General features: G+C 34.6%; 1 protein-coding gene across 9 annotated transcripts; it reads left to right on the top strand.

Annotated features, from left to right (window-relative positions):
- The first annotated feature begins 262 nt into the window (after positions 1–262).
- lcat (lecithin-cholesterol acyltransferase) lies at positions 263–15797 on the top strand. Of its 9 annotated transcripts, none has more exons than XR_015525874.1 (8): positions 272–462; positions 687–843; positions 2672–2787; positions 3175–3270; positions 8454–8678; positions 11155–11778; positions 12589–12851; positions 15159–15797. XR_015525874.1 is itself a non-coding variant. In NM_001324407.1 (6 exons), the coding sequence occupies exons 1-6, from the start codon at positions 318–320 to the stop codon at positions 11724–11726; spliced, it is 1311 nt and encodes a 436-aa protein (NP_001311336.1). In that variant the 5' UTR covers positions 263–317; the 3' UTR covers positions 11727–11794. The 9 variants fall into 9 exon arrangements, 1 of the variants encoding a protein (NP_001311336.1); XR_015525872.1 differs by having other exon boundaries at positions 11155–11784; positions 12584–12851; XR_015525873.1 differs by having other exon boundaries at positions 11155–11784; positions 12581–12851.
- The last annotated feature ends 948 nt before the right edge of the window (positions 15798–16745 follow it).

The raw sequence follows: 16745 nt of genomic DNA, 5'->3' as shown, positions 1-16745 counted from the left end.
CATCAAAAACGCTTTTTACCCATTTTGTGAACAAACCTCTGCTTGTTTAGATTTTCAACTAACTCCATTGGCTTTTTATTGTTGCTTTGACTGACACAAGTCTGTTTTCTCGCGTATGTTTACACCTAAACCCACTGTCTTTGAAATAATACTCGTATAATGTAATCATGACGCATAGTGGGGGCTCCTGGCGCACTGATTGGCTCGCCGCCCCCTCGCGACGCCCCATTGGTCGCGCGCATTGATAGACGCGAGCTGAAGCGCAGCAGTCAGATCACATCCAGAGCGCCAAACACACACAGGTACACGCAAACACTATGGGAAATTCGTCTCTCTTCAGGTGTGTCGCTTTATTTCTTATTTTATTACACCAGACTTCGGGATTCTGGCTTTTCAATGTTATCTTCCCTCCGACGGCCAAACCTCGCGTCATAAATAACAGCACTCCTCCACTTATCATTGGTAAGACAACTTAAATGTACAGTTTGCAGTTTTTTTTGTAAAGATTTTGTGATAATGTTCATTGGTTCATTCATTTCTTTCTGTTTAAAATGCTAAGCTAGAGGAAGATAAGATATTGACAGCAAGTGCACTTTATAGACTAGTTGAAGTCCATCATTTGTTTTGTGGGTTCATCTTTGATAAGAGGTGTATTTGTTAAATATTTGACCTCTTTTTCTGAACAGTTCCTGGAAATTTAGGTAACCGCCTGGAGGCCAAAATTGACAAGCCCACACTGGTGCACTGGATGTGCTACAAGAAAAGCGAGGACTGGTTTCCTCTGTGGATTGACCTGAACATGTTCATGCCCATTGGAGTAGACTGCTGGATTGATAATATAAGGCGAGTTCACTGTGCAAACAAACTTGACCTGATTAATGCATCCCTGCTCACTTAAAAATGTATTTCTTTATATATATATATATATATATATATATATATATATATATATATATATATATATATATATATATATATATATATATATATATACAGTTGAAGTCAGAATTATTAAACCCCCTGAATTATTAGTCATCATAATAGTTTTATTAACTCATTTCTAAAAACTGATTTATTTTATCTTTGACATGATGACAGTAAATAATATTTCATTAGATACTTTTACTTTTTAAATCGACAATTTAAAGGTATAACGAGGTTAATTAGGTTAACTAGGCAGGTTAGGGTAATTAGGCAAGTTATTGTATAACTATGGTTTGTTCTGTAGACTATCGGAAAAAAATATAGCTTAAAGGGGCTAATAATTTTGACCTTAAAATGGTTGTTAAAAAATTAAAAACTGCTTTTATTCTAGCCGAAATAAAACAAGTAAGACTTTCTCCAGAAGAAAAAATATTATCAGACATACTGTGAAAATGTCCTTGCTCTGTTAAACATCAATTGGAAAATATTTAAAAAAGAAAAAAGGCCTCTGGAAGGCCTTGAATAATAATATATTATTATTATTTTTTATTATTTATTATTATTATTATATTAGAGTATATTCTTTATATTTATTATTCATTTAGTTAAAATGTATATATTTATACAGATATAAATCTTAATTCATAAGTATTATAATTATATATTACTTGTATTACATAAATATTATTATATTACCTAATTCTATAAATATTAATTCATAAGAACTATTGAATGCATCCTTAAAAGAAAAATACATATTAAAAGTTATTAGAATTAAATATTTTAGTTTAATTAAATAATTATAGTTATTATTATCATTATTTTACCTCTCACAGTGTTTATTTTTCAAATAAATGACAAAAATGTATTGTAAATAAATAAAATGTAATTAATAAAAAAATATTTAATAATTTGTATAGATTTTAAATGATTTTACTTTTTTATATTTTATATTTATCATTATTAATAAGTTATAATAAAATAGAAATAATGTGCTTAAGATGTGTTTTGTAGTACATATAGTTATAATGAAGAAAAATTAATTGCTATCTAATACAAATTAATAGGCAGTACAAAATTCCTTATTATGACAGGTTTATTTGTATTTTTATATATATTATTATATAATAATGATTATTGATATGTCATGTATAAACTATGAATGTTATTAAGGAATATATTAATAAAATTTAAAGTGTTATCATTTATTTTATACATTTTTGTAATTGGTGTTTTTGTTTTAATTAGATGCATTTGTTTTAAATGTCTGTGTAGTTTTATTTATGGTATTATTATTATTATTATTATTATTACAAATTGTTATTATTGTAATTATTATACATTAATACTATTTAGCGTTATATCCTTGATGACTAACTAAACCAAAATAAGCCATCATACTTTTATTTTATTTTAAATCATGTTGATTTCATAAGAACAAAGTAATAAATGTTATAATGGCTTAGTTGTAATATTTCAACAGCTTGCTTAGTCTTGTGCAAATTTACAGCTCTGTATTTCACCTCACCGACCTTTTGTCTATTGTTTCTGGAAGATTCTCAAAGGCTGATGTCATATGGACAGTCCAGTGTATCATAATCAATATTAGCAGCTGTAGTACTCTCCTGTAGAGTCAAATGAGGCCATGAGAAGCTTAAGCATCCTTAAAACAATACATGAAAATACAACTCTTGTATTTATTGGCTTAAACCTAATATGATTGTAAAGTTTGTGTGTTTTTGTGCAGAATTGTTTACAACAGAACCACTCGCAAGACGTCAAATGCGCCCGGGGTGGATGTCAGGGTTCCTGGATTTGGACAGACGCACCCGATTGAGTTTCTAGACTTAAACAAGCTGACCGGTGAGAATTAGGTTCTTTGATAAGGATTGTATACCCAATAAAAATTTACTCACCATTTTAAGTGGTTTCAAAAATCGTTATGACTTTGTTTTTCTCTTGAACACAAAATAAGATGTTTTGAAAAATGTTGGAAACTGCTAGCCATTGACTTCCGAAGAATGTTTTTTTTTTATTTCTATTATTAAACTCAATGGCTTCCAGTTTCCAGCATTTTTCAAAACATCTTATTTTTTGTTCAGCAGAAGAAAGGAACAAGTAAAGGGTGAGTAAATAATGAAAGAGTTTTATTTTTTGGGTGAACTTTACCTTTAAGATACGAAAGAAACAAGCACATTTACATACTGTATGGTAAAAAGAAATCACAAAAGATGTACATTTCCTGTCTAGGTTACTTCCACACTATGGTTCAGCATCTGGTCAGCATTGGATATGTGCGAAACGAGACTGTCCGTGGAGCGCCGTATGACTGGAGAATCGCTCCGAGTAGGTGAAATCACAGATGACAACAATCATTTCGCAACCACACAAAAACAAATAGTTGACTGTACAACAGGACTAGCCAACTGTCCCGCATCTCCAACTCAAATCAAATACATCTGATCCAGAGAATCAAGGTCTGAAAATGACAGACGGGTTTGTTTGATTAGGGCTGAAGCCAAACTGTGCAGGACAGTGACCTGCACACACTGGAGTTTAAAAGTCCTACTCTACGTCACATAAATTTATATATATATATATATATATTTTTTTTTTATATATATATATATATATATATATATATATATGAGAGAGAGAGAGAGAGAGAGAGAGAGAGAGAGAGTTTGTATATTTAATAATTAAATAAGCAACATTTTCATTCATCCATTTTCCTTCAGCTTAGTTCCTTTATTCCAGGGGTCGCCACAGCATAAAGGCCGTCTTACTGTGAGACGACAGTGAGCCATTGTGCCACCCAGATAAAACATGATATCATTTATAGACTAAAAGCAACAGAAAACAAATCAGTTTTAGGACAAGACTTAAACTCGGACAAAGCTGATCTAAAATAAAGTGGACATTTGTTCCACAGTGTGGGACCGGCAACTTCAAAAGCTCGAAGAGTTTGGTTTTAAGTCTTAAACTTTCAACATAGGCTCATTCTCAAAATGCAGCCCTATATACGTTTCTGGAGGCAATTATGTAGCCAGAAGTACGTATGGCTGCATTTGATTAAACATTCGGTCAGTCAGTTAGTCATTCAGTCAGTCAACAGCAGCCTTTAGTGGGTTTACACGAGAACAGCAGGCGCAAATGGCTCTCGTTAGAGAAATTTGATATCTCAAAAAGCGTACACTGCGGGCTCTGGTGGATTCGCAAAAACTCCAAAAATGTACCTCTTGGGACGTATTTTGTGGCCTCCAGAAATGTATATAAAGGTTTTCAGACTGAGCCTGGGTTGTAAACCTCTGGTGGGAGAAGATGTGTGGAGCAGATCAGACAATGGGAAGGGGCTAAATGATTTATTGATTTGTAAATAAGTAATAGGATATTAAAGTGCACCTATGATGAAATCATCTTTCGTAAGCTGTTTGGACAGAACTGTGAGTAGGTATAGTGTGTTTACAGTTATATTGGGAAGACATAAAGACAGTAGTCTCTGTTTTTAAATTTCTGAATGTTAAAATAGGATTAAAATCCCTCCTATTTTGAGGCCCGATGCAACGTGACATAGGAGTGCGGTTTCCCCGCCAACCAATTAATTGACAGCCGTGTCTTTGTAGTAACAAGTATAATCATATCAACAAGACAAACGTGCACAAAGCAACAGGAATTAAAAGTTCTGTTCAGCTCTCTGTGATCATCAATCATCATCAAATGTGATCAAGAATGAGTTTTACAAGTTTAAAACGTGTTTAAAACAGTGCATGTGTGTAATAAATTACAGTGATTTTACTATATTTATCAGCACAGCCGGTGTGAGAGTACAATTAAGAAAGAAGAAGCTTCAATCCCAGTTTGTGGACGTTAAATCAGGTTTATTTTGTACATTAACATAATGGATGTCCATACCTGTTTCTGGTCACATTTGCAAGCAAAATGTTTTAATAAAGATGTTTTGTAGAATCCAGACAGCGGTCTGGTCAAGGCCAAAGCCTGATACATTGTAGCACTCCTGGTCAGGAGTTAGAAAACCACAAGAAGATATTTTCTTTCCCACCAGAAATGTATTTATCCTGGAATTTGGCACAGATGTGAGTTTACGTGCACTGATGGGTATAAAACTGTCTGTTGAGAAGACTGAGACAGTCTCTTACACATTCACTCTGTGTGTGTAACAGGTGTCATCCTGCTTCCAGGATTATTTTAATAAACTAACTTTTTACTTTGCTCTAATTTACATGACAAAAGTTTACGCATGCGCTGTGTGTGTGTGTGTTTGTGTTTGTGTGTGTTTGTGTGTGTGTGTGTCCACTGTGTGGTGTGTGAACATTGTAACGACATTGTGTGTGACTAATCGTTCTTATCAATTAATTAAATTCACAACAAATAAATCAAATGAAAAGGGAAAGTTCTTACTGTAGTATTTCTGACAAACGCTACGTGAGATCTGCCTCCTTTGTCTGTCACTGTGCTGTTTATCTGACGCAGCCGAGTCGAAGATTGAGGCACACTCTAGAGAACTAGCATTAAATGCACAGGCAACAAAAACAGCTACATAAGGTTCAGAGCAGAAAATTCCAGTATTCTAAAAAATTTAAAATAATCAGATGGGTGTTTTGAGTTAAAACTTTACAGACACATTCTGGAGACACAAAAGACTTATCTTAGAGGTAAAATAGGTGCCCTTTAAACTGAACCCTAAAACTAATAGGTTGACAATGTAGAGATCTTAGGATGGGGGTGATCAGGTCATCTCTTTTATTTTAGAAGTTATGCTACAGAGTTTTGTATGACCTGTTAGCAAGCCATTTGGGACTTGGATATGCCATAATAGAGGGAGTAACAATAATCTAAACGTGAGGTAATGAGTGCATGGATGCCAGTCTCAATGGAACATTGAACAAATTTTAGACAGAGAGCGTGGATGGAAAAAGATAGACCCTACATCTCTGCTAATCTGTTGTATTTAAGGCAGCCAATAACCAAAACACTTAGATTCCAAGCATGGGGAGAGATCAATTGGTGCAGTGATTCTGGGACAAGGTGATTGTTTGGGTTGGATTCTAAAGGGTTAATAACAATGACTTGAAGGAACGTTCTTGGCTAGCCATACTTTCATATCATCAAGATGTGCTGTCAGACTGCTTAGAGCGCACATCCTTTTTAGACAAAGAAAAAATAAATGTGAATATCGTCAGCATAGGAGTGGAATGAGACATTATATTTCCTAAATATGGAGCCCAGTGGGAGAAGATCACAGAAAAGAAAAAGGACAGGAAATGACAATAGGACAGGGGATAGCCTTGAGGCACACCACAAGAGAGACTGTGATGAGAAACATCTTTATTTTACAGAAAAAACATCTGTTTGTTAAAAAAAAATACTTAAACCAACTTAAAACAGGGCCCTTGACCCAAAACAAGACTCTAGTCATGCTAAAATGATTGCATAATTGATGCGATCAAAAGCAGCGGACAGATCATTAATAGGATAACAGAGTTTCCTGAATCTGTGACCATATAGATATAATTAAAGAGCCCCTATTATGCATTATAAAGGGTCATATTTTGGTTTTGGGGGTCTCCAACAACCGGCTGATATGCATGTAAAATCAAAAAACATTTTCATTGTCTTATAATATGCATTTATTTTTTATTCCCATATAATTCATTTAGCGATTTGTTTGTTCCCAAACCCGTCATTAGCGAGAAGCTAATCTGCGACTGGGTTCAGCGCAAGACAATGCAGTTAAACACCAGCATATGATTCTTAACCACAACCCCAAGTAATAACAATGACACACATTCAGTATTAATCCACACAGTGGCTGAAGTTGAACTTTTTGGAAATTAACCGCACCACGTGTGTGAGGAACAGCTGATAGTGGCCATAGCAAAGGCAAATGGCAGAGGATCGCGAGTTTAAATCAGTAAAGAAGCACGCGACGCGTTTTCAATGTGGTTTTGTACACAATATATGAATAGCCCCATAAAGATTTAACCTGAGAGATGAATTACAAGCACTGATTTATTATAGATAAGTGATTACAAGCCGTGCAAAGCGATTACAAGTTACAACACTATTAAACACATATTGTGCAAACTACAGAAAACAAGACAACCATTTTAATAATGTTACATGTTATGATCCAAAGGGAGAAGAAACTGGTCCATATGAACTGTAACAGTTACTGACAAAGTCCTGAACATAATAGTCTATGCTGCTCCTTGCTTTAATAGCAAATGGCCGGCGAAGGGGAAAAATGACAGGAACAAATACTGCAATAGGCTATACTGTGGTATTGTTGTGAAAATAAACCTGAACAATTTTTTCCCCACAGCTGAATCTTCATCTGTCAGTTCATGTTATAATCAATTCCGTGATCCCCCACACTCCGCTAGTGTCTGGAGGGAAAGGGTGTTCACATTTTACCGGATCTGGAAGTACATATTTGGTACTGTGTTTTATGTGTTTAAGCAAAAGATCCGAACCCAACATAATTCATTTATTCGACTCTGAGTCGACTATTTTGTTAAAGAATCAGTAGTTTCAAACATGATATTTAAAAAAAAATGGTTTCAGACAGGAGGATCTAAAGCTGTAAAAGCACAATTTCTTCCAGTTTCTTAGACATATATGTGGCATTTGATTGAATGCAGGTATCTAGTGAGGGTTTCTTTAGTAGGTGTAACTGAAGCAGTTTTCAAGCGAGGGCTATACTGCTCCTTCAAGTAAAGATTTGTTAAATAATGATGTCTGCCGGGGGCCAATAGTGTCAAATAATTGTCTTAAAGAAAGAGGGAGAAAAGTATCAAACTGGCAAAATGATACAGAGTATAGAGAAACCGGAGTTGAAAAAGGTCATGTAGAGCCAGTGCATTCTTTTCATTTTGCAATTACTGCGCAGAGATCTGAAACTGGACCCAAAAATACATTGTAATACATTGTTTACACAGCGTATTGTTACAATCCACAGACATGATAATCACAAGCTAATGTTGGCAAACGTTAAACATGCATAAACAAGCTAAGCTATCAACATGTTAAATCTTTTTAGTAGTGTGCTAAAACACATTATTGATGTTTTAAAATACAGTTTGTCATGTAGCCAATGCATGCTAACAAAAAAGTTAACAAGCTATGTATTAATTCATGCTAGCCTAATATTAAACATGCTGAATAGATGCTAGCAGTATCACAAGTCATGCTAGCATATTGCGAACCATGATAGCTATGTGGTAAAACATGGTAAAAGCTTTCATTTAAGCAACATTTAAAACATCATGCTAGCCAAACGGTAAACGTGGTAGAAACATGCTTTGTACAGATTTATGTTAGTCATGAGATAACAAATGCTAGAAACATGTTCATCAATGCAACGTTAAAGATGCTAATTTGGGTAAAAGCCATGTGATAAAACATGCCAGAAAATCCTAGTATTATGTTAAAATGTTGTTGAAAGCATGTTAAAACAGGCTAGACATTGAATCAATAAAACGTGATTGTTTCTGTTTGGCACAACACAGATGAGCAGGAGGAGTATTTTTCACGTCTGAAAAACTTGGTGGAAGAAATGCACGATGAGTACAAGCAGCCCGTGTACCTGCTGGGCCACAGCATGGGCAGCAACTACATCCTGTACTTCCTCAATCAGCAGACGCAGGACTGGAAAGACCACTACATCAAGGGCTTCATCTCTCTAGGGGCCCCTTGGGGAGGCGCTGTGAAGCCCCTCAGAGTCTTAGCATCAGGTACAGAGAACAAATGACTATATTTATCTGACCAAATATACAGTGACTGGGAAACACCCATGCACTCTTGCATTCACACACATACACTACAGCCAATTTAGCTTATTTAATTCACCTGTACCGCATGTCTTTGGACTGTGGGGGAAACCGAAGCACGTGGAGGAAACCCACGTAAACACTGGGAGAACATGCAAACTCCAACCAGCGACCTTCTTGCTGTGAGGTGATCGTTCTACTCACTGCGCCATCATGACTCCATAACCAAGTCATATAATAATAATCAATATTATGATTAAATAAATAATTCATTTAATAAAAATAAATTAATATTATTCTTGTGATGTAAAAGCTAACTCAGCATCAATGTGTGGCACAAGATCCTTCATAATTCTTAAATATTTAAAAAACAGTTCTTAAATATTTCATATATTTATTGTCTAAAAAAATTCAGTTTTTTAAAGACTTTCTTTTTTAAAGCATCTTTGCTTGAGTTATTTATTAATATTTTATTTAAACTTTTGCTTTTTTCGTTTTAAAAGTATAAGCATTAGTAATATATTAAAACATTACTACGGTGGCCGAGAGAGCTTATTTTACTGCAATTTAGGAAAATGTGCAATTACAAAACAAATTAAATAATATCTTCATTCATTTACTTTATCAACACACACATTCTGCAAATCCTTTCAAAGGATTAAAACACATTAAACACATCAAAAAAACACTGGATTTAACACAAACACAAACAATTAGTAAAATGCGCTGTATTTTCTCACAACACAATTGAAATTTTTTAGGGAAACCCTAAAATGTGACGGAAATGGCTATTTAGGTTATGGTTATTTAGGCTAATAAATACTAAAGATACTGGAATCGAGACATTAAAACAAACAAACCTTTTAAAGATCACTTACAACTTCTCTGAGCAGTAGTCATGGCACAGCGACGTCTGCACGTTTTTGGGTGCCCTTGAAACATTTCCATTGTGTTCTGATGTTTTTGTGTCGTGTTGTTTTCGTAAAATGTTTGTGTTGTGAGAAAACGCAGCACATTTCATTCATTTGTTTGCGTTGTTTGAAAATTGGGCGTTTATTAATAATCTGTTTGCGTTGTGACGATTTGCAGCACATGTGCTGTCAAACGGATGAAAAGCTTTTCTCAGTTTGCTGGCGTTTTGTGTAGTTGTTTTCTTAAATTGCAGTATGTTAGTCTCTCTCGGCCACCATTACTGCTGAATAAAATAATTTATAAAATACTAGATAACTTCAACAGATTAGATAACTTATACAGATTACTTCAACTTGGATAATTATTTGTAAATAATAAATGTTATGTCCGGTGACATACTTATTTATTTTAAATATTCATTAATAATATTTTTTTTGTGACTATATAAATGTATTTAATGTCACATTTAAAAGAATCTTTACTTCTAGTTAGAGATCTGCGTGGGACTAAATTTTGAATCCCGCTCCTGCCAGGTTTTAATCCGAACCCGACCGCTCCCGCTTATATTCAGTATTTGTTGTCCCGCTGCCCGACCCTCTCTGTTTTCTACCCACCGCACCCGTTCCCGCTAACGGAAGGGGGGGAGAACAAAACCAAAAACCACCCAGCTATACAGTGTCCAGACAGCCTATAACAAGCTGTCTGTATATATATACACACACACATAGACACACAGCACCAAGCAAGTGACATTCACAGACAGCATCACGCTCTCTCACACATACACACACAGCACAAAGCTCTCTCTCTCTCTCTCATTCGCACACACACACACACATAGACAACAACAAACAAGCTAAACACAGTATCACGCTCTCTTATTCACACACATACATATGCGTGCTCAGGAGTCATGAGCGATATTGTTAGACCCCTCGCTCACATCCAAAATTACACCTGTTACCAAATGCTCTAGCACTTTATTCGGAAATTTATTCCCGACTGCAAGAAATCTGGTCGGGTCCCTGCAGACCTCTACTTCTAGTTGTTCTAGTGGTTTTGCACCCATGTCAAAAACATGGTAACGTTAATACGATATACTAAATATGTCGCAAAATAAGGAATTAAAAACCACAACCACTTTATACAGTATATATTTATTTTTACAGTATATATATATATATATATATATATATATATATATATATATATATATATATATATAGAGAGAGAGAGAGAGAGAGAGAGAGAGAGAGAGAGAGAGAGAGAGATTATTAAACATTAAATACAGATGTTTTAATTGTTTGTTTTAGTCAATTTGTTACATGTTCTTGATTATTTGGTTTCAGTTCATTGTATTGTATTTTTCACATTTAGTTTCACCAACCTGATTAATTATATGTATTTATTTGCTAAATTAATTTATTCTAAACAAATGTTTTAATTGTAATTGTAAAACTATCATTTTGATCACCATTTTCTTTAACATGAACACTGAATTTGGATGCTTTTTCATTCCGTTTTCAAGGTGAAAATGACGGCATACCCTTCGTCTCCAACATAAAAATTCGGGAAGAGCAACGTATGACCACCACAAACCCGTGGATGATCCCTTCTGAGGAGACATGGCCTAAAGACCACACCTTCATCTCCACCCCCTTTTTCAACTACACCAATCAGGACTACATGCAGTTCTTCAAAGACATCAACTTTGAGGACGGCTGGTACATGTGGGACGACACCAGAAACCTCACCGCAGGCCTGCCAGCACCCGGAGTCGAGGTTTACTGCCTGTATGGGGTAGGACTTCCTACACCCGTTACATACATATACGACGAACAATTTCCAAACGCTGACCCCATAGATATTCTTTATGATGACGGAGACGATACCGTTGACAGCCGAAGCATGAGTCTTTGTAAACGCTGGATTGGGAAGCAGGAGCAGGCCGTTCACGTGACCGAGTTCAGAGGCATGCCTCATTTGGACATGGTGTTTAATCACAAATCACTCACAACAGTTCAGAGGATTCTAGAAGGAACATACAGGGAAGAGAAGGATGTCGGTTTTGAACAGCCGTCGTCAATTGGTTTTGTCTGATATTTTTTCGGTTATTAAACTACCTGACAAAAGTCTTGTCGTCGATCCAGTTGTAAGAGCAAGAAATAATAACTTGACTTCTAGTTGATCATTTGGAAAAGTGTCAAAAGGTAGATTTTTCTGATGAATCATCTGTTGAACTGCATTCATATCATCACAAATACCGCAGAAGACCTAATGGAACCCGCATGGACTCAAGATTCTGACAGAAATAAGTCAAGTTTGGTGAATGAAAAGTCATGTTTTGGGGTTACATTCAGTATGGGGACGTGTGAGAGATCTGCAGTTTGGATGGTAACATCAACAGCCTGAGGTGTCAAGACATTTATGCTGCCCATTACATTACAAACCACAGGAGAGGGCAAATTCTTCAGCAGGATAGTGCTCCTTCTCATGATTCAGCCTCCACATAAGAGTTCCTGAAAGCAAAGAAGGTCAAGGTGCTCCAGGATTGGCCAGCTCACTCACCAAACATGATTATTAAGCATTTATGGGATAAAATCCAAAGAATCTTGATGAAGTCTGGGAGTCCTGCAAGAATGCTTTCTTTGCCATTTCAGATGACTTAATTAGTAAATTATTTGAGTCATTGCAGAGATGTATGGATGCAGTCCTCCAAGCTCATGGGAGTCAGACACGATATTAAGTCTTCTTCCACTGCACCATGACTTTATATTCTATACTGGACATTATTTCTGTTAAGTAAAAAGACTTTTGTCTAAGCAAAGTCAGAACTGTCTTAATTAAAGAATTAAAAATCAAGGCATGATCATATTTTATTTTGGTGAAATAAGCACAATCTAGAGGCCTTTGCCTCTCCTAAAAGCCATTTCTGATATCAAATGATCTACTAGAAGTCAAGTTATTATTTGTCGTTCCTAAGACTCAATAGGAGGATAGGTGGCAAGTCTTTTGTCAAATAGTGTACAACCTTGTGTACAAAAGTTTATTTGGGAGGCTTAGTTCTACACAAAATGAAAATTTTGTCTATTTCAGTCTTGTTCACTGGGGCTACTTTTTGACTTGTTTTGATTGTGTGTTTTTTTACAAGTACCTGGCAACCCTTTTTTTTGAACCCATAAGAAGTATAATCAAATCTGAGAGATTTTTGTCCCTCCTTTAAGCGTCTGTTCACCCAAAGATTGCTCCAAAACATATATAAATCAAAAATGTGTACATATGAATTAAGATATTTTAATGCAGGTTTAAGGTACAAAATATCAACCCATTGTTGGTACAAATGGTTAATGTAGGGCATCTAACTAGTTTGTAAATGTAAATAGGAGTCAAATGCATCAAATTAGACAATGACCTGCATGTGCTAACTCTGGGATTCTTCATGATGTCCTGAAAGAAATGCTTTGAAAGTACATACAAAATACCATGAGTAAGCATTAGTAAGATAAATCTTTAGAACACAGGTGTCAAACTCAATTCCTGGAGGGCCGCAGCTCTGCACAGTTTAGTTCCAACCCTAATTAAACACACCTAATCAAACTAATTGTGTCTTTCAGGCTGGTTTGAAACCTACAGGTAAGTGTGTTGAGCAAGGTTGGAACTAAACTGTGCAGGGCTGCGGCCCTCCAGGAACTGAGTTTGACACCCCTGCCTTAAAGGATAGGGCTAGTTCAATAATCTCATTTACTCAGTGTTCACTTGTCCCAAACCCAACTGCGTTTGTTCTGTTGAACACAAAAGAAAATATATTAGACAATGTTGAAAACGGTAGCTACTGACTTCCATTTTATATATATTTGTCTTACTATGGAAGTCAGTGGCTAGTGGTTTACACCATTTCTTAGTAAATGAAAATGAACCTTTTGAAGCTTTCACATTTACGCTTTTATTGAATAACTCACACATCCAAATTTGAGCATGGGGGCATCTCGGGTATACATTAGTGCACAACGTTAATGAACATGCCCCCTACACTGACACTGAAGTAACTGTAAATAAAGTCGCTATTTTTATTTTCTGTGAGCACAAAAGGTTTCTCTTAGCTTGATAATACTCTGACTGTACCGCTGAAAGCATATGTTTCAGCCTGATCTCACGAGGAAACGTAACTATTTTTCGTTTTGTCAGTTTAGTGGTGAATGTGTTTGAGTTCAGTCATACGAAAATGTACGATTTTAAAAAGGAGGCGTTTAAAATGTAAAGACATTTGAAGAAGCTCACAAAAATGACAAAAACTTATATTAAATTAAAATTAATTAAATATATAAAAAAATATTTAAAGTAGTCTGAAAATGATTACAAATATATATAACATATAGAACCTATATAAATTTAAAAAGCATTAAAATATATATTTAAAAAGCATTCAAATACAATATATATATATATATATATATATATATATATATATATATATAATATATAGATTTTAGCTCATTACCAAATTATAATTTTTTTTTATTTAGCTTAAACAAACACTAAAATTGAAATGAATGACAATTATGTAGACATCTAGAAATAGAAACTGAATAAAAATATTAAAACTGAAATTATGCAAATTTCTATTGAGTATGAAGCTGTGTTGTTTTAGTGCCACTGAGACCCTGGTAGCTTAAATTATTATAATTTTTTGGTGTTGTTGTTGCTCTTCTAGTCACGGTTGACACACATTTTCATCCTGTCCAATGCACTATTGTCTACTGTTTTTCAGTGTAAACACATTTGACTGGATGCGTGTGATCGTTACACTAACATCTTTTGAAGTTTATTTTGATTAGTTATTTTTCGATTAATTAGATTTAAACAAAACGCTTTATTTAATTTGCTTCTTATAGCCGTAAATCACCCCTAAACCCAACAACATTGGGGGATAAGCAAATCGTACCAAGATGTACAAATGAGATTGTTCTAAATCATACAAATTTACCACTAAATATGAAAGTTATGATTTGCCGTGAGATTGTGTCGGTCTTTTTGGTATTTCTCTGTAATTTGAACAAGTCAAGCTTTCTTTCAGGATGAGGAAGCTCTCAGATTTCATCTAAAATATATTCATTTGAGTTACAAAGATGAATGAAGGGGTTTGGAATGACATGAGGGTGAGTAATTAATAACAGAATTTTAATTTTGGGTGAACTAACCCTTTAATGGAGACTATGTTTACTCATTAGTGTTGTTAAATGGAGAATTGTGTGTACAACTGACATATTTCCCCATGTCACAACAAGAGTCAAATTCATTTAGGAGTCATCACAACACACAAAACTATATCATTTCATCTGAAGCCAGTGTGGTAAGATGAACAGATTTAATTGTATTCACATATAAACACTTGACAGTGAATATAGTTTATAGCAGGGGTGTCCAAACTCGCTCCTGGAGGGCCTGTGTCCTTAGCTCCAGCTTCTTTCAGCACACCTCCCTGGAAGTTTCTAGTATACCTAAAGAGCTTGGTTCAGGACACGGGCCCTCCAGAAACGAGTTTGGAAACCCTTAGCATTCAGATTTTATCACAGAAGCCCAAGCTTGATGGCTTGACTTGTTTGAGAACCAGTTCGATTCATTCCTGCCTGTCGTTTGGTACACTTGAGCTTCCACAAAAAGCAATGCGGTTTGATTTTTTGTGTCAAGCTGATATGATGTACAGTTCTGATCTGTGTTCATATGTGAAAATACAGCCTAAATTAAATCTGTTCATCACATAAAGCAGACCTGTATCTCTTCAGAAGATTCTGAATTAACCACTTGATTATGTTTTATCTCTTTATAAGCATCTTGAAGTTGTGAACAGACATTTAATGTTTTTAATGTTTGTGTTTTGCAAATGATTTAATGACTGAGTTTACATTTGAATGTGAATTAAGCTTTTAATAGGTATGAAATGGTTATTATTTCTTTGTTAAGATGCAGAGCTTTATTTAGGTCATACAGAATTCATCAAATGTGTTTATTATGTACATTAAAGATTATAGACAGCTTCTAAAGATATTTTTTTATATATATAACCTAAACAAATGTAATAATTTCCTTTATTAAAATGCTGATATTTGTATATGCTGTCACAGTTGAGCTACTAGTTGAACATAAAATATTAAAATGTTTATTAATATTTAATCTGTCTGGGTTTTTTGTTCAGGAGCTGTCTTTACACAGTTACTGATAATATTTGTTGAACTCTGTAACCTTTGAACTGCTTCTTCTAGCTTTTTGCAAACAAATTAAATTTGTTCGACAAAGGTTCAGAGTTCGCAGGCAATCGTTTTGCCAAGAAATCCTTCCTTGGTTTGTTGCTGGAAAAAAAAATTGATTGTTTCGTTTGAAATATAGGTATTCTGGCAGTACTTCTTTTAATTAGTAACTCGGTTTGGTGGTTTCTCTTTTTTTCTGTTCTGATCTTTGAACATCATCTTCACACAGAGTGAAATATAAATGAAGCCCATATGCACAATAATTTTCCCTGTCAGCTTTTGCTTTTATGCTTACAACACAATAAATCAACAAGGACACACATTTTATAACAAAGCTGTATGATAAAGCACATTCATTATGTCATAACATGTTTTAACACAAAATGAGATGCGTTGCCTTGGCAGATGGCCTTTTTAAGTGGTTTATTAGTAATCATTTTAGATACATGAAACTAATTGAGAAATGTTAGTCATTTTATTTCAAATTTCTTTATTAAGTTTACTACACTGTAAAAAATCCTGGTTACCTTAAAATTTTAAGCTGCTCAAATTAACCTTATGAGTCTATTGAACTTGTATTATGTTAAACTAACTTAAAACAGCTTGCATAATTTGTGAAATTAAGCTAGAACATGATTTTAGTTAGATTAGATACTTAGTTTACAATGAACAAAACATTTGCTGTCAGGACTAATCGATCATGTAATGTTTTACAGTGTAGATGGAATGTCAATTACAGCATTCATTTTATAATTATCTGTCTATGTTGTTGTTAACATTGCCCCAAATAAACACTTCCCTCCCTCTACATAATTATAACCTAACATAATTAGGTAAAAATAAATAAATAAATTGTGTATATACACACACACAC

The sequence above is a fragment of the Danio rerio genome, chromosome 25 (genome assembly GCF_052040795.2).
Source record: "Danio rerio strain M-AB ecotype USA chromosome 25, GRCz13ab, whole genome shotgun sequence".
Classification (NCBI taxonomy): domain Eukaryota; kingdom Metazoa; phylum Chordata; class Actinopteri; order Cypriniformes; family Danionidae; genus Danio; species Danio rerio.
This window is presented reverse-complemented; position numbering and strand designations above follow the sequence as displayed.